General features: G+C 40.5%; 2 protein-coding genes across 3 annotated transcripts; one reads left to right on the top strand and one right to left on the bottom strand.

Annotated features, from left to right (window-relative positions):
* Positions 1-157: 157 nt before the first annotated feature.
* On the top strand, positions 158-10,553 carry LOC148374968 (uncharacterized). The gene is made up of 7 exons (XM_088355884.1): positions 158-400; positions 1,995-2,041; positions 2,134-2,208; positions 2,295-2,451; positions 2,546-2,653; positions 2,763-2,820; positions 9,808-10,553. The coding sequence occupies exons 1-7, from the start codon at positions 188-190 to the stop codon at positions 9,861-9,863; spliced, it is 714 nt and encodes a 237-aa protein (XP_088212010.1). The 5' UTR covers positions 158-187; the 3' UTR covers positions 9,864-10,553.
* A 3,751-nt stretch (positions 10,554-14,304) lies between these two features.
* On the bottom strand, positions 14,305-18,131 carry pde6hb (phosphodiesterase 6H, cGMP-specific, cone, gamma, paralog b). 2 transcript variants are annotated; one of them, XM_088343126.1, is made up of 3 exons: positions 18,000-18,131; positions 16,056-16,204; positions 14,305-14,984 (listed from the first exon to the last, which is right to left on the bottom strand). In XM_088343126.1, the coding sequence occupies exons 2-3, from the start codon at positions 16,196-16,198 to the stop codon at positions 14,867-14,869; spliced, it is 261 nt and encodes an 86-aa protein (XP_088199252.1). In that variant the 5' UTR covers positions 16,199-16,204; positions 18,000-18,131; the 3' UTR covers positions 14,305-14,866. The 2 variants fall into 2 exon arrangements, with proteins under 2 accessions (XP_088199252.1, XP_088199244.1); XM_088343118.1 differs by having other exon boundaries at positions 18,004-18,064.
* Between the last annotated feature and the right edge of the window lie 312 nt (positions 18,132-18,443).

Here is an 18,443-nt window from a genome sequence, read left to right on the forward strand (position 1 = left end):
GGCTAGCCGTTAGCCTAGCTTGCACCTTTTTTTATAGAATGGCGGCGCGTACTGCGAAGAGGCCGCGTGACGTCATCCTAAAATCCTCGCAGTCTATTGGCTAACATCCCGGAGGCCGAAATCGCAAATGTCAGTTAAGGTAGAAAAAAACTTAGACGATCGATCAAAGAGCTCCTGGCCGGACAAGATGCCGACGTATGGCGCTATGAGCAGCATGGATTGGGATATTATTTTTGAGGTTATCAACGCGGATTTGGAAATGAACCATTCCCCGATCGATTTGCAAATTAATCCGCTCCTTGACTTTCCGTTTGACGTTTCTCCAAACGACTTCGGCGATCAAGAGGTACTGCAGGAGGCCGACGTGCAGCACCAGAGCGCGTTGGACGGTCTGGATCAGGTAGGGAGAAAGTTCATTTCTAAATAATAATTTCAATGCATTTCAAATAAGTATTGTGCATTTTCATTCGAAACAGAAAAAATGCATGTTATTTTGTGTGTGTGTGGGGGGGGGGGGCGCTCGAGATAGACACTCGATAAAGTATTTGTAACGGCTGCTGTTTCTGTCCTTTTAGAAAAGAAATCACGCATCTTTCTTTTAAAAAGTCGATTTGCGAGCTCCTGTATGCTGCTTTAAAGCCACGCTTCGTTTTAGTATCAAATGATGTTTTTGAACATCTATTCCCATTATTTTTACGTTTTGTTAATTCAGTGTTAGGGTTGAATCAGGGTTGCCAAACTCTGCTTTTCCTTGGGGCCAGATCTAGACCAGGAATATCCAATATTTTTTTAAGTTTTTGTCACTGATTAGTGCATAGGGCACTAGGTTCAATATGCATTTTTTAAACAACAACTTATCATGTTTTTACTATGTTGTTACTCTGTTATTACCTGGTAAAGTATTGCAAGAAGGAGTACATCGGCTCACTCAACCACTAAAAACATAATTTCACTAGAAAATCACAATGATCCATCACTGCTGATCAATTTTCAGCGCATGTCCGCAGGCCCCTGCAGCTGTCCTTAGAGTGCACTCTGGAGCACGCGGGCACCATGTTGGTTACCACTGATCTAGACATTCTGTTCTCAGGCTGTTTCTCAGTAAAAGACACCTCCAAATTTTTAGCTTTGTTTTTCAGTATTGTGCTCGATCATTTTGATAGTAATCATATCCTAATCATCATCATCATCATTCATATTATAATCACGGATGACAAGGGATGTTTTCCAAACACAACACATTTAATACAGCCAACTGCAAACACTAACACTTAACTTATTCAGAAATAATAGGGAAAAAAAAATTTTCATGTTAGGCATTGAATGTGTTTACTCAACCGACTCACCAACTATCCAAACTCAACACTACCCTCTGGTGGACGGCTGGTTAACATGTGTCTTAAAAAAATGTCAAATTTGGAATTGACATTCTATTACTGAAGAACAGCCTGAGAACAGAACGTCCAGATCAGGGGTCTCCAACATGGTGCCTGCGAGCTCCAGAGTGCCCTCTATAGACAGCTGAGGTGCCCGCAGACATGATCTGAAAATTGATCACCAGTGCTGGGTCAATGTGATTTTCTGGTGTAATCATTTTTTTAGGTGTTGACTGAGTCTATTTGCCCCTAACTTTAGATAGAAATGACGTAGGCTTGATTCATTTCTTTTGACATGCTCAGAAATTATTGGTGTGCCTTTAGAGTATATTTGCAGTATCTTTTTGTCCTGTTGATTCAGTGTTTCGGTTAAATCATCATTTGAAAAACCCTTCCAAAAATACATTTTTTATTTCCATTTCGGAAGGATGAAAAAACAGCAATGAATCGGATTTTAAATTAGTCTTTAATAACTATTTTAAAACAGATATTGGGGCGGGGGACTATGATGAGGTTTGGGTTTTTTTGCATGACAGTGACAAAATGTTCAATGTTGACTTTTATGTTCTTGCTATTTTGTAGTATCAAGCAGAGTGATAACCATGTGCTTTTCCACAGGATGATTTTGGCCAAGTGGCATTAAACCAAATTACTGACGGTATAATGTAAGTTACACTCACAAAAAGGCACAACATGTTCCCGTTTCTCAAAATAATTCTTAATGTATAAAATGTCCGTTTTTTTGTTCCTTTTGTAGCAACAACTTGCTGTCTCAAGACTCTGATTCCCACTTTCCTCCCCCTCCTCAAAAGCCCAAAAAGGCTTCCAAAAAGTAAGGATTTTTAACTTAGTATTTTTTGTTCTTACAACAGCCAGGCAATCTGTGTTTATGCTATGATTTTTCTTTTCTTTGCGTAGGAAAAAGAGGCACGTAGACGCCCAGGATTTGAGCAAGCCGTACATTAAAAAGCCTCCGAATGCATTCATGCTGTTCATGAAAGAACAGAGACCCATACTCAAAGCAGAATTTCCCAAGCAAGACAGCGCCTCTTTAAACAAAGTTCTTGGGCAGATTGTGAGTGTGTATTTTTGCTATTTGTTAGCTTAGATCACTTTTGCATCATTTTGTTATCATGCATTAACACTTGATACTGTCATGATGTCAACAGTGGAAGTCAATGTCTCCCGACAAGCAGGAAAAGTACTTCAGGATATCTGACCAGCTCAAAGATGCTCACGCTAAAGAACATCCGGCCTGGTCTTGTAGGGAGAATTATGTGAGTCGCTTGGTTGTAATACACTGGCCCAAGGTCATTTGGCCAAGATTTTTTTTTTTTGGTTATTTTATTTGATGCCCTAATGTTTTTTTGGTTTGCTTTTGTGCAGGGAAAAAAGAAAAAGAGAGACTGGGGCAGCACATCCAACAAGAAAAAAAAATTGAACAGTAAGTGGTCTTCATGCATTTTTTCGTTTGTAGCAGATAAAAACCTTACAATTCCAACTTTCAAAATTGTACTCTTACACATAACAACGATAGTTTGTCAGTATGAATTGTGAAACTCATTTTACTTGTTAATACAATATCAGAAACTGTTCTCTAAGTTAGAGTTCAAAGTCTTCACATAACTGTAGTATTGTGCTTGCACCCCTGGACATCTTTGATGTCCTTTTCAGTTGACAGCAAGTGGCAAAATGCGTGTCCCATGAAATAAACCATAATAGTCAGATATTGATTCTTTACTTAGATCCCTCAACAACAATGATATACATCTTCATGGGTTGTCTAAATGAGGCCTTTATACCACAACATTCTTCATAAATCTTTTGGGTAAAATTGCGCTCTCATTAAATATTCATAAACCCAATCTTGTATTACTACTTCCAAGAGATGAAAAACGACCTCTTTGAAGTATCACGGCTAAAAATCAAAGACTTCAAAGTACGAGACGTATTTCTGGGAAATAATAACAAACTTTAGAAAAGGTGAACAGTTTTCCAACTTGTGGTGTATGCATGCAGAAGGAATATTAAATAATTTTCTTTTCCAAAAGTTTAACGCCGAGTACAGTGCACATACATCATTTTGATTTGACTTTCTGCTCAATAAGTATATTCAACTGTTTAGTGCTAATTCAAGTCAAGTCAAATCACATTTATTTGTATGGCCCTTAATCACAAAAATGTTTCAAAGGACTGCACAGGATTACAATTACACTGTCCCCTGATCTTAAACCAACATGCGGGCAAGGAAAAACTCAAAACCTCAGCATGAGGAAAAAAGGAACCTTGAGAAGGGGCCTCACAAGTTTTACACTTTATTCTGTTGTACTATCTTGAGTATCGCACCTAAAAAATATCAAATACTGTATTTATAAATCACGTTCACGGTTCGCGGATCCCTTAACGGCATCGGTCGTCGGGATACCAATCTTTTATTATTTTATCTTAAAGAGTATGACGGTCCTCTTTCAAACATTACAGCTAAAAATCTAAAACTTCAAAGGGAAGTCCTAGACGTAGCACTGGTAAACAACTACAGATTTCAGAAATAGTCAATAGTCTTCCAACTTGAGTTGAATGAATGCAATACAAATAGCAAATTAGTTTAGCTTTTCGGGGAAGTTGAAGAATGAGCACAGCATATATACAGTAGAGTCATTTGGTTTGATATCCTGGCCTATAAGAGGATTGTGCTGTCTTCAATTTGACTCATCTGCACTTAATTCTGTCGTACTCTCTTAAGTATCAAACCCAAAAATCAAATACTTCAAAGAAAAGTCCCAGACATAGCACCAGTAGACAACCCCCAAACTTCTGAAAAAGTGAATAATTTTCCAATTTTTGCGTTATATGCATGCTACTTGAATAATTGTTTTTGAATTTCTGTTGCTGCTAAATGTTATTGCATCGATTTTTATTGCATCACGGTGCACTATTTTTATATTGCACTATTATTACAACCTAGGCCAATCTACATTGTAAATACTTTTGACTATAACCTGGCATTCTTTTTTACTTATTTTTCTCTTGAAAGTCTTTATTACGTGTTAATCCTGGAGTGCCTTGTGTAATCTTGTGGCAAACAACGCCACTACGTAGTTATAAATGACAATAAAGTCAAATTAAATCAAATCAAATTAGATTGTTAAACTCTTCCAGAAGTTTGGAAATTAGCACTGGAAAAAAAACATTCAGTGGCTTGGTTAGTCCTATCATTGACAGTACTCTTCTGTCTTTAATTTTACACATACGTTTATCCGTCCTGGACATGACCACAACTCGCTGAATTTGAAATAAACAATACATTAAAAGCAGATGATGTGATGATTTGAATTGCCTTAATTGTCATTGAAAACAACATAGTGAACACTGTTTATTACGAGTTAAGAGATGTCACTCCAGAATAAGAATGGAATAGTTTTCGCGTGACATCACAAGCATACCTGTGTGCAGACTGTCGGCCATATTGGATGGGTACAAAAGACGCGGTTTGATGTTATTATGGGTCTACACTAATCTTATTGGCTGTTCAAAAGAAAGTGAAAGTTATAAAACGTCATTTTTAAAGTAATTATGGACGAAGAGGTGACATCGATAGTTATCGAGGCTTAGTAGAGCAGACCTAACACCCAAATCGTGAAAAAAAGTGAAAGTCTGTTCTGAACATTTTGTAAACATTTTGCAAGATTTAATTTTACAGGGTTCATGCGGGTGCTTGAAATCCTTGATAAGTACTTGATGTTTGGATGAAGTGCTTGTGAATAATTGAAACTGTTGCCATGTCAAGTCTGCTTCAAAATGATGCCAACATTGCTCTCTTGTGGCTTCGCTTTCCCATTGCATTTGTTCTTCCCGTTTTGACGAACTGCAGCTGGCATTAGTTTGTACGACATTGTCCTAGGTAGGACCATCGCCCCCTATGGGTCATGCACAAAAGGACAGGTTCGTGCTACACCTAAACAGGGCACTACAAATTGTGTAATAGTGCAAGTATTACGTATCAGTTATGGACATGTATTATGGGCTGTGCAAAAATTTAAAATAGCATTTCCTAGTGTTAAATTTTAATTGGGAAGAACTTCCTGCAACTGAAAATATAAGCTACATATTATTGTTATTATTACCCGATACCTACCTATATGGGTAGAGATTTGTCCCAAATTTTTTTACAGAGTATAGTTCATATCCGCAAGCATATTTGCGATTTACTCAAGATATAAAGATCAAATATATATTGCAGTTAGATTTGTTGCCTCCTCCTTGATCTGCTACCTTATCGTGGTGGAGGAGTTTGTGTGTCCCAATGATCCTAGGAGCTATGTTGTCGGGGGCTTTAAGCCCCTGGTAGGGTCACCCATGGCAAACAGGTCCTAGGTGAGTGGCCAGACAAAACGCAGATCAGAAGACCCCTAATGATGAGAGAAAACTTTGGTCCTCGATTTCCCTCGCCCGGACGCGGGTTACCGGGGCCCCCTTCTGGAGCCAGGCCTGGAGGTGGGGTCCGCTGGCGAGCGCCTGGTGGCCGGACCCTTACCCACGGGGGCCGGCCGGGCACAGCCCGAAGGGACGACGTGGGACCCTCTTCCCATGGGCTCACCACCTGTAGGAGGGGCCAAAGGGGTCGGGTGCGCAGAGAGCTGGGTAGCAGCCAAGGGAGGGGTCCTTGGCGCGACGATCCCCGGCTACAGAAACTGGCTTTTGGGACATGGAACGTTACCTCTCTGGCAGGGAAGGAGCCCGAGTTGGTGCGTGAGGTTGAGAAATTCCGACTAGATATAGTCGGACTCACCTCTACGCACGGCTTGGGCTCTGGTACCAGTCCTCTCGAGAGGGGTTGGACTCTCTTCCACTCTGGAGTTGCCCGTGGTGAGAGGCGCAGAGCCGGTGTGGGCATATTAATTGCTCCACGGCTCGGCGCCTGTACGTTGGGGTTCACCCCGGTAGACGAGAGGGTAGCCTCCCTCCGCCTTCGGGTGGGGGGACGGGTCCTGACTGTTGTTTGTGCTTATGCACCAAATAGCAGTTCGGAGTACCCACCCTTCTTGGGGTCCTTAGAGGGTGTGCTTGAGAGCGCGCCCCCTGGGGACTCCCTCGTACTGCTGGGAGACTTCAACGCTCACGTGGGCAATGACAGTGAGACCTGGAAGGGCGTGATTGGGAAGAACGGCCCCCCTGACCTGAACCCGAGTGGTGTTTCGTTATTGGACTTCTGTGCTCGTTATGGTCTGTCCATAATGAACACCATTTTCAGACATAAGGGTGTCCATATGTGCACTTGGCACCAGGACACCCTAGGCCGTAGTTCGATGATCGACTTTGTCATCGTTTCGTCGGACCTGCGGCCGCATGTTCTGGACACTCGGGTGAAGAGAGGGGCGGAGCTGTCAACTGATCACCACCTGGTGGTGAGTTGGCTTCGATGGTGGGGGAAGATGCCGGCCCGACCCGGCAGACCCAAGCGTGTTGTGAGGGTCTGTTGGGAACGGCTGGCAGAATCTCCTGTCAGAAGAAGTTTCAATTCACACCTCCGGCAGAACTTCGCCCATGTCCCGAGGGAGGCGGGGGACATTGAGTCCGAGTGGACCATGTTCCGCGCCTCCATTGTCGAGGCGGCTGATCGGAGCTGTGGCTGCAAGGTAGTCGGTGCCTGCCGCGGTGGCAACCCTCAGACCCGTTGGTGGTCACCGGCGGTGAGGGATGCCGTCAAGCTGAAGAAGGAGTCTTATCGGGCCTTCCTGGCCTGTGGGACTCTGGAAGCAGCTGGCAGGTATCGGCTGGCCAAGCGGAATGCGGCTTTGGCGGTTGCCGAGGCAAAAACTCGGGCATGGGAGGAGTTTGGCGAGGCCATGGAAGCCGACTTCCGAACGGCTTCGAGGAAATTCTGGTCCACCATCCGACGTCTTAGGGGGAGGAAGCGGTGTGCCATCGACACTGTGTATAGTGCCGATGGGGCGCTGCTGACCTCGACCCGGGACGTTGTGAATCGGTGGGCGGAGTACTTCGGAGACCTCCTCAATTCCACCGGCACGTCTTCCTCTGGGGAAGCAGAGCCTGAGGACTCTGGGTTGGGCTCTCGTATCACTGGGGTTGAAGTCACCGAGGTTGTCAAAAAACTCCTCGGTGGCAGGGCCCCGGGGGTCGATGAGATCCGCCCAGACTTCATTAAGGCTCTGGATGTTGTGGGCGTGTCATGGTTGACGCGCCTCTGCAACATCGCGTGGACATCGGGGACAGTGCCTCTGGACTGGCAGACTGGGGTGGTGGTTCCCGTCTTTAAGAAGGGGGACCGGAGAGTGTGTTCCAACTACAGGGGAATCACACTTCTCAGCCTCCCTGGTAAGGTCTATTCAGGGGTACTGGAGAGGAGGGTCCGCCAGGAAGTCGAATCTCGGATTCAGGAGGAACAGTGTGGTTTTCGTCCTGGCCGTGGAACACTGGACCAGCTCTATACACTCTTCAGGGTCTTTGAGGGTGCATGGGAGTTTGCCTGTCCGGTCTACATGTGTTTTGTGGACTTGGAGAAGGCATTCGACCGTGTTCCTCGGGAGGCCCTGTGGGTGGTGCTTCGGGAGTATGGGGTACCGCACAGTCTTATCCGGGCTGTGCGGTCCCTGTATGCCCGGTGCCAGAGTCTGGTCCGCATTGCCGGCAATAAGTCGGATTCGTTCCCGGTGAGGGTTGGGCTCCGCCAGGGCTGCCCTTTGTCACCAATTCTGTTCATAACTTTTATGGACAGAATTTCTAGGCGCAGCCTTGGCGGGGATGGAGTCCGGTTTGGGGGCCTCAGCATTGCTTCACTGCTTTTTGCAGATGACGTGGTGCTGTTGGCTTCCTCAGCCCGTGATCTTCAGCTCTCGCTGGAGCGATTCACAACCGAGTGTGAAGCGGCCGGGATGGGGATCAGCACCTCCAAGTCCGAGGCCATGGTTGTCAGTCGGAAAAGGGTGGTATGCTCCCTTCGTGTCGGGGAGGAGGTCTTGCCCCAAGTGGAGGAGTTCAAGTATCTTGGATGGATTTGTTGCGCTGCAAAATAAATGATTAATACCTGATTTTTCTCTGCAACGGTGATGAATAAAGTACAAAATTGACTTTAAGTCCTTAGGAAGTGCTTGAATTTGGCCATAAAAAAGGTGTACGAATCTTGCAGCAACTCCCCGAACTTTTATCTGATCCTCTCCACATAAGTCAAAAACAGACATTCTTATTTAGATATTGTAATTATAATGTCTTAAACTCCCATTGAGCTAGTTTTTAACTTTTTACTGAACTTTTATTCAACAGGAAAACAATTTGCACTGTACTCTCTTTGAAATAATATCTTTCAGACATCGAAGAGCATAAATCCACAGAAAGACAAAAACCATAAATGAACAAAAACTACAGAATATAACAATTTGGGAATATCTATTGTCATAACATAGCCTGGAAAGTTAGTCTGATGAAACAACAATGTAAACATACACATACCCATCCAATATGGTCGCCAGACATCTTTCAAATGAGAAGAGCCAGTGCCAGTCAATTTTTGCCATTTGCATTCATTTCCGAAGGCCTACAGAAAATTTTGTGCTAAAGCTAAATAGACATAGGTCATATCCAAAGAAAGCCTTAACCCTCATCTTTCATTAAAAACAAAGTATGTTTCAAGCTTTTACTGTTGTTTTGTAAACAACAGTTGAACATTACAAGTTTCTTGAAAGTACTTATTTTCAATAAAACTCCTGACAAATACGATTTTTTGTGAAAGGATTATTTTAAGCAGAACTTTCTCTTCAGTTTTTTGGGGGGGAGAGGGGTTATGTGATACTTGAAATATCTAATAATTGATTTCCATAAACACAAGGGCACGTTGGTTGCAAAATAACGTTTTATTGCAAGAACACTAAACTTAATTGTGAACAATGCATGAACTTTTCAGTGCCCGAGGTTTGTGGTGATGTGATCACATTATTTCAGTCACCATGACACATCCGCAGGAACGCGACGCTCCTGTGGATGTGCACGAAACGTCATCCCTCTCTGCCCTGATGATGACGAAGGGACTCTGTCTTTTTTTTTTTTTAATTAGAAATAAAAAAGCTCTGTTGAAGCGTCAGCCATCAACTGTTTAGTTTTCTTAATGAAATAATTCCCAGGGGCTTGATTCTTACTGATGAGCTGTGCCAAACCCTTCATAGTAGTTATCGTCAATGAGACAAAAAAAACACATATTTTTACGTTTTAGTACTCAGGGACAACAATGCTTCTGAAGATTTATTTATATGTTATGGCACTGAATGAGTCAAAGACTTGAAAGTTAGGAAACATAGGCAAATGTTTACATGGTAGTACTTGTAGACTAGCCTAAGTTATAAGTCAATCAGAACGTATAACAATGCCATTACAATGGAGTTGTTTCATTGACCAACTGTTGTTTTCAACTTGTTTGCAGTGTCTTCACCTGAGCTCCCCGACCAGAATCCAAGTGCTGGGTACGATTGTCCCTAGCAAGCACTCGGATTCTCTTATCAGTGAGCCCCCCAGCAGGGACCAGAAGAACACCCACCTGTGCCTTTTCAAACAACTCCGACACTTTTATAGGCAACAGAAGACACCATTGTGCCATCCCCTGAATTCCAGTTCTGTTTAGATTAATATAACTGCAATACTGCACTACCCAAGCACTTGATTTCCAAACCATTTAACAGATAAGATTTTAAATATATTCTTAACACTCTGTTTGAACTAATTTGGGTTTTAAATTATCTTTTAAATTTTTTTTTTTAATGAAATTATTGTAGTAATGCAAATTGGTTTCTTGGTGTCAAGGTATTTCCACAGCAATACTCCATTGTCAAATTCCAGGATTCTAAAACAATTTTATTGCTATGATTTTTCACTATATTCTAATAACACATTTGTGTCATAAGTGTTTTTAGTAATGTAAACTAATTTGTGTTTTAAGTTTGATCTTTTCACGTTTTTTTTATTCTAATGTCAATTTATTTTTTTAAATGATCCTAATAACCTGAATTAATTTGTGTTTTAAGTTTGATCTTTTCATAATATACAATGATGCACTATCCAAGCACTTGTTTAAAAAAACATTTTATTGGTAAGATTTTCCACTATATTGTTCAGCTCTTTCAAGAAATTTGTATTTTAAATGTGAGATTTTAAATATTTTTATTAAAGTAATTTCAATTCATTTGTGTGAAGTTATTTTGTAATGAATTACACAGAAATTTTGTCTGAGAAAAAAATACAATTTGCAACACAACACTGTCAGCTCCCTTTAAGGTGAATTCTAAATTTCGCCAACAGAGGGTACTGAAAGCCTTTGGGTCTCAGTTAGCGTTGACGGGCCTGTGGTGACCCAAGACACATGCTGAAACCAACTGAAAATATAATAATTTAGTACTGTACAGTGGTTCTCAACTGGTCTGACTTGAGAACCCACCATTCCACTCTAATGACAAGCTGCGACCCAAGCAAAAACAAAAATCCACTTCTCAAATGTATCCTACAAAAAGATTGTGCAGTTTATATGGTAAATGATAGCAGCAAAACCAAAACGGCTTAAAGTACCTTATATACTTGCATATAAGCCTACGTTGCATATAAGAGACATCCCAGAACTGCTTTAAAATAGCCACATACTAAAAGAAATTCGAAATATGAAAAAAAGTGTGGATCTAAACATCGATAAATATCTAATTACGATGAATATACTGGTAAAAATCTAAAAATACAACATTCTAAACCATTTACTCTACCTTCTAGCAGCATTTTAATAGCAGACACTTGTACACCATTTTCGTATTTTGCAAACGTTTTTTTTCTTGGGACTCATTATTATGGATAAAAAAAGAAACAAAACAAAAAAATCACAGTAAAATGAGATGTGGTCCCCCTTAAGCTCGTCGATTGACTAAACAGGTAGAAGAGATAAAGCGAGAGAGACATCATCACCATCTATTCTTAAGAAGTGTACCGTATTTTTCGGATTGTATTTTATTTCATAGTTTGGCTGGTGTTGTGACTTATACTCTGGTGCGCCCACAATTTATTATTATATATTTGAGTTTCAAATTGTGATTATATGATTTCACATGATATTTTCACACTAAATTGCCAGAGGGCGCTCTAGGCCCGTGTTCTTAATTTCAACATTGCTGGTAATTTATAAAAACAACTGAGAAAGGCTGAACAAAAATTGTTAATTCCTATCAAAAGTTATGATATTTTAATTAAATGCCAACCAAAAGCTCTCTCCGGCTGCTAGAGGGCAGTGCTGAGTTTGCTAAGCATGGTGAGTTGGTTGTAAAACTGCAGTCACTCAACTCTAATACAAATAAACTAGGTAACAAAGGGAAAAGGAAACCTTTTGACCCAAAAAGCTATGGAACCAAAATTGTTTTTTTTTCTTTTTTGGGGCAGAGAGAGCCACACCATATATTTCAAGAGGAATATAAAAACGCCAAAACAGCTCTCCGGAAAAAAACATTTTTTTTTCTTAAGGATTTAAGCTAACTTGTGTTAGCATGCAGACTGATACTATTACGCTGTAATTTAAACACATTTCATTATACGTGTATATATATATATATATATATATATATATATATATATATATATATATATACATATACATATATATACAAATATATATATATATATATATATATATATATATATATATATATATATATATATATATATATATATATATATATATATATATATATATATATATATATATATATATATATATATATATATATATATATATATATATATATATACAGTGCATCCGGAAAGTATTCACGGCGCTTCACTTTTTCCACATTTTGTTATGTTACAGCCTCATTCCAAATTGTATTAATTTAATCTTCTATCTCAAAATTCTACACAAAATACTCCACTATGACAATGTAAAAAAGTTTTTTTTTTACCTTTTTTTGAATTTATTTCATAAGTATTCACAGCCTTTGCTTAATACTTTATTGATCCACCTTTGGCAGCAAATACAGCCTCAAGTCTTTTTGAATATGATCCCACAAGTTTAGCACACCTATCTTTAGGCAGTTTTGCCCATTCTTCTTTGCAATAAGTCTCAAGCTCAATCAGGTTGGATGGGAGACGTTTGTGCACAGCCATTTTCAGATCTCTCCAGAGATGTTCGATCGGATTAAAGTCTGTACTCTGGCTGGGCCACTCGAGGACATTCACGGAGTGGTTCTGAAGCCAGTCTTTTGAGATCTTGGCTGTGTGCTTCGGGTCGTTGTCCTGCTGAAATAAACCTTCGCCCCAGCCTGAGGTCAAGAGCGCTCTGGAGCAGGTTTTCATCCAGGATATCTCTATATATTGCTGCATTCATTTTTCCTTCTATCCTGACTAGTCTGCCAGTTCCTGCTGCTGAAAAACATCCCCACAGCATGATGCTGCCACCACCATGCTTCACTGTAGGGATGATATTGGCCTGGTGATGAGCGTTGCTTGGTTTTCTCCAAACATGGCGCCTGGCATTCACACCAAAGAGTTCAATCTTTGTCTTATCAGACCAGAAAATTTATTTTCTCATGGTCTGAGAGTCATTCAGGTGCTTTTTGGCAAATTCCAGACGGGCTTCCATGTTCCTTTTACTAAGGAGTGGCTTTCGTCTGGCCACTCTACCATACAGGCCTGATTGGTGGATTGCTGCAGAGATGGTTTTCCTTCTGGAAGGCTCTCCTCTCTCCACAGAGGAACGCTGGAGCTCTGACAGAGTGACCATCGGGTTCTTGGTCACCTCCCTGACTAAGGCCCTTCTTCCCCGATTGCTCAGGTTAAAAGGCAGGCCAGCTCTAGGAAGAGTCCTGGTGGTTCCAAATGTCTTCCATTTACGAATAATGGAGGCCACTGTGCTCATTGGGACCTTCAAAGCAGCAGAAACTTTTCTGTATCCTTCCCCAGATGTGTGCCTCAAGACAATCCTGTCTCGCAGGTCTACAGACAGTTCTTTTGACTTCATGCTTGGTGTTTGTGCTCTGACATGCACACTCAACTGTGGGACCTTATATAGACAGGTGTGTGCCTTTCCAAATCATGTCCAATCAACTGAATTTACTGCAGGTGGACTCCAATTAAGCTGTAGAAAGATCAGTGGATGATCAGTGGAAAAAAGATGCACCTGAGCTCTATTTTGAGCTTCATGGCAAAGGCTGTGAATACTTATGTAAATGTGATTTCTTAGTTTTCTATTTTTAATAAATTCAAAAAAAGTAAAAAAAAAAACTTTTTCACATTGTCATAATGGAGCATTTTTTGTAGAATTTTGAGATAAGAGATTAAATTAATACAATTTGGAATGAGGCTGTAACATAACAAAATGTGGAAAAAGTGAAGCGCTGTGATTACTTTCTGGATGCACTGTATATATATATATATATATTTCACCTGCAGTGGTAATGAAATAAAGCAAGTGTTTACATCTCCACTTCAGCTTTGCAAATACTACAAAGAGATGTAGAGAGAAGGTTAACCATTTTTTGCTAATTTATTTAAGGTTAGCATAGCCTTTATTTTTTTCTGAGCCAGATGCAGTCATAAGTTCCCTAACCTCTGAGTTTACACAACAATTCAACAATGAAAATCCTCCCCCCCCATCTTTTTTGAATAAATGTGTTGTGTTTGGAAAAGATCCCTTAATTATAATATGTAAGGTAGGTTTCTATTTTTGTCTGAATGGTAAAGCATAATACTGAAAAACAAAGCTAAACATTTGTAGTTAATAATCTCTTACTGATCCGGCCCGCCTAAGAACATAAGTCTGGATCCCGCCCCTGAACCAAATGCTTTTAAAACCTATGCCAATATCCACTTCATAATATACTTGAAAAAGTATGTGCCCTTCCACAGTGAAACGATATGCAGTATGAAGGATATCCAACAGAAATTGACACAGTGATTTTCTCAAAAGATGGTTTAATGCAATTATTAGGACTCTTCTGTTCACAGTATGTTTGCTTTGTGCTTATTAAGTGCACTCATTTGCCGTTTTGATTGTCTCTAAGGAAGGAGAGAGCCTCCTAAAAGGTATGGTCAAGTTCACCAGAACGGGGTCTTGCAGACTGTCGATGATGTTTACACTTACTTAGTCAAGTCAAACAATGCATCATAGCCCGAGGGAAGTAAAAAAGGAAACACATTACAAAATATTTACACGTATACAGCTAGAAGCAAACCGAACTAGCTTAGACCTGGGTTTTTTGCGTCCTTTTGGCATGGGTTGGGGCGCTGGCACACTATTCGATGGAGGGTTAGGTTGGAAAAGGGGACGGGAAGTTTTCTCGTCAATCATTCAAGTGTATGATATACTGTAAACAGTAGGATATGTATAATAATATCAAAAATAAGCTTTGCTCCACTTAGTGGAGGGAAGCTGGAGGTAGTTGACGAGAGGGGCATTAAGGGGCCGGCCGCCTTATTCCGACGAGCCGAGCATGGAAGGAAAGAGGATGAGAGCAGCTTTAGATGATGCCGTATTTGGCCAGGTCGCTCAGCTCCATATCGCCAAAAGCTTCCCATGGGCACACCACCGTGATGTCGGTGCCCAAACCCTCCATGCCGGGGATGTCATCACCGAAACTGCAAATGAGGCGAAACCGGCGTTAATGCACTCGATCGGCGCTGAATTGTATGCTAAGAGTCAGTGTATACCAGTGGTGGGTCTTCAGCACCTGCAAGGCCTTCTCTATATCTGAATCCTGTGACGTTAATTACATTTTAGCTATAAATTCTTCCAAATAATTCCAAATTGTATGTCAGCTTCCGTTCATTGCCTTTTCTAGGTTGCACTGCTTCCAAATGTGTTTTCATATTTAAGCATTTATCCAATTACATTTCAGCCATTCTACCTTGAGGACTTCAAAATCAATCCTGCAGGCCCTGTCGCATAAAAATAGTGTTAATAAAGATGTTGCTTTAACCCATTTGGTGAGACAAAGCTGGCGTCGATAAACGTCAGTGTTTTCATAAAGGATGATTGGCTAGGTGGCAGTAAAGCACCAAAGTGAAGGTGCCAACTGCCGTTAAACTTGAAGAGGAGCAAGAGGAATGAGCGGGTAGTGATAGATTGTACTAGCCAGAGCCCGCAAACACAGCAAATATATTATTGTGTTATTTTAGCGGTTCTGTCGACCCACAATGGCTGAAAGAGAAGAAGAAATGGATTTGGTTGCAGATTTAACTGTCAAAGCCCATTTTCAAAGCAGATTTCTCAAAAAAAAAAAGCTACACATCATTAAGAAGCAGACAACTCTGAAGCTAGCATGCCTGTTCCAACCAGGACAAGCAGGGACTTTGATTTCGGGGACACTATGTAAAGCTTCTTTCTCTAAACGCTGTGATAAATACAAATTTACATTACTGCTTGTCCACCTATAAGTAAAGAGAGGAGGATAGATTTTGTTTATAAATAAAAAGGAGTTTTGGTGAGTAATACATAACTATATTCCTATATAATATTGCAAATTTATGAGGTTATTATTTCTTTTATCTATATGTGTCATAACTGTAGCTGCAGTAAAGGTCTTTAGCTACAACATTGTTATTGAGGGTTGGATCAATTCAAAACCCCGTATTATTAAAGACCTGGGTGTGAAATTCACGGCTCGCCACTGGTGTATACACAATCTAATAGTTGTTAGGTAGTTTTACCCTTTCTGGCCTGGTCTGGGAGCCTTGCTCTTGAATGTGCGAGTCTGCCTCTGCTTGAATTTGGGAGGGCCTTTTTTGGGTGTAGTGGGGCCGGCGCCTCCACCAGGGGACAGGGCGCTTCCTGCCGGTGGGCTGGCGTTCATTGTTGTCTAAACAGAAATGATAAACAAAATTAAAGTTCCGCAAAAAAATAAATGATATACAGCACATATAACTTCTGACTACACATTTATAAACATATTGTAAAATAAATAATAACGGCATTAAGATAAAAATAAAATAAAAACAGCATTTTTATGGTTGTTTTAAAGTGCTATATGAATAAAGTTGAGTCTACCAACTAACCATTTTTCACAACGACCTCTTGTGGCTTTTTTTCTTTCATGCCCAATGCCCTGTTCCTAATCCTGTTAGCGTATCTGCGCTAATCTGCACAGATGATGCCAACAGGATTAAACAGGATTAACCATAATCGCTCTTTGATCTCTCGCTAACTAATTGCCCTTCCTTGACAACAAGGGCGCAACCCGTGCACTACATTAGTTATGCCTACTTCTAGTACAGTAATCCCTTGTTTTTCACTGGAGTCACGGTCCAAAAACATCTGGCGAATACAGTATGGATTAAGTTACTTTACATGATACTTTGCAATCATCATGTGGATGTTATAGAAAACTGCATTTACTTTAAGGTTCTGTCCTACAGAAACCATACATTTTTCCATTGTCAAACATTTTTGAAAAAGCACCCGCATATGGCTCCAGTGCAAGTTTAGTGGGTCTTGAAGTCAAATTTAGTCAGAGGCAATCAGAATGCAGAACACAATGCATGATGAAAATTTTGCAAAGTAGCGAAACCGTGTAAAGTATACAGTATACATACAGCAAGAGATTACTGTATAACAAAATGTCACTTTTGCAAGATTCAATGTGAAATTATGAAAAGTTTATTGCTGCAGCAAAAAAAGACGTTATGATTTTATATTTAAATTGTAATACTGCTACACCAATGCTTCACACATTAGATCAAATGTAGAGATCAAATAGTTAACAATTTGATGCTATGATGAGTCAACCTCATGACATATGTTACTGCGACCAATTTAGTTTAGGTTTTAAAAGGATACTGTGTAATATTTGACCACTCGTTGTTGCTGGAAACGAGTGCTAAAAAGCACAAGGAATATTACAAACTACAGAGAATCAATGTGACTAAAAGCACAATTTTTTTTCTAATATCCATGACCAGGTTTTTTGAGGGGGTAGCAGCAGATTGTTCCAACACCCTTTAAGTGAGTTTCATGTCATCTAAAATAAACACGTTTTTTTTCGACCCACAAGTATTTAAAAAAATGCACAACTATATGCTAATTAATTTATATTACTTATTTTTTGAATCAGAATGTTTGGAGATCAGGGTTCTTCAACATGGTTCTTGCAGCCACCAGGGTGCCCTCTAAGGACAAGAGTGGTGCCAGCAGACCAGCTCTGAAAATAGCTCACCATTGCAGGGTCATAGTGATTTTCTGGTAAAAAAAAAAAAATTGTGGTTGAAAGGGCCTATTAAAACTACTAGTAATGACACAGCAACATACTAATAACCTTATTAGTTGTTATTTTAGAAATGAACTGGGACCCCTTAGCGCTAAACAGTAACAAAAACTAGCTCTCGGCTTGAAGAAGGTTGGAGAACACTGTGCTTGATAATAGTAAACATGTAAAGATGAAGCTACTTGTGGCCATGATGACTCAACGACACATGCTAACGAATAATTAAATATGTTTTTAATTAAACTGCATTTTTTTTCTGCTATTGTAACAGTTTTTTGTCCTGCATCACATTAAACATGCAACACTCATACGGTACACGATAAGTATCAACAATCAATGTAAAGCAGAGAGTTTAAAGGCATAGCATAGCACGAGCAGTTGCAGATGCTCTCACCTGCCTGAGTTATCCCAAGAAACCACCACTGAGCTCTTCTTCTCCTCCCGCCTGTCTGTGACATTTGCTGTCGTGGTAACGCTTTTATACCTTCATGGCTAATCCTTTCAGACGCTTTTTTCCAGTCACGTGGTCACAAAGGTCACAACATGTCCCAATGCACACCCGCAAGCCTTGCTGCTTATTCCAAAGTCACAGGTCAATTTGGAAGGATTTGATGAGGTTTATCCCCTCTAAGACCTCAGCGTGCCTGACATGAGCTTTACCGGTGGGCGGAGGACGAGAAACAGAAGCTTCTGGTCGCGTTTCTCGGCCATGTGCTGGGCTCAGCTCCAATTTTCTTGTTATTGCCACCTAATGTCACCTTCTACATGCCATTATTTAAGTGCAGGGGTGTCACAGTCAAATGGGCAAAGGGTCAAATTTAAAAAATGGTGACAAGCT

The sequence above is a fragment of the Urocampus carinirostris genome, chromosome 1 (genome assembly GCF_059441175.1).
Source record: "Urocampus carinirostris isolate Australia breed hairy pipefish chromosome 1, RoL_Ucar_1.0, whole genome shotgun sequence".
NCBI lineage: Eukaryota > Metazoa > Chordata > Actinopteri > Syngnathiformes > Syngnathidae > Urocampus > Urocampus carinirostris.

Coding starts and splice junctions, on each gene's coding strand:
- LOC148374968 (XM_088355884.1), top strand. CDS start 188: ATGCCGACGTATGGCGCTATGAGCAGCATGGATTGGGATATTATTTTT. Junction 2,042..2,133: donor CAAATTACTGACGGTATAAT/GTAAGTTACACT, acceptor TTCCTTTTGTAG/CAACAACTTGCTGTCTCAAG. Junction 2,209..2,294: donor CCCAAAAAGGCTTCCAAAAA/GTAAGGATTTTT, acceptor TTCTTTGCGTAG/GAAAAAGAGGCACGTAGACG.
- pde6hb (XM_088343118.1), bottom strand. CDS start 18,063: ATGTCACAGACAGGCGGGAGGAGAAGAAGAGCTCAGTGGTGGTTTCTT. Junction 16,205..18,003: donor GGTTTCTTGGGATAACTCAG/GCAGGTGAGAGC, acceptor ATTTCTGTTTAG/ACAACAATGAACGCCAGCCC. Junction 14,985..16,055: donor CCCAGACCAGGCCAGAAAGG/GTAAAACTACCT, acceptor CCTCATTTGCAG/TTTCGGTGATGACATCCCCG.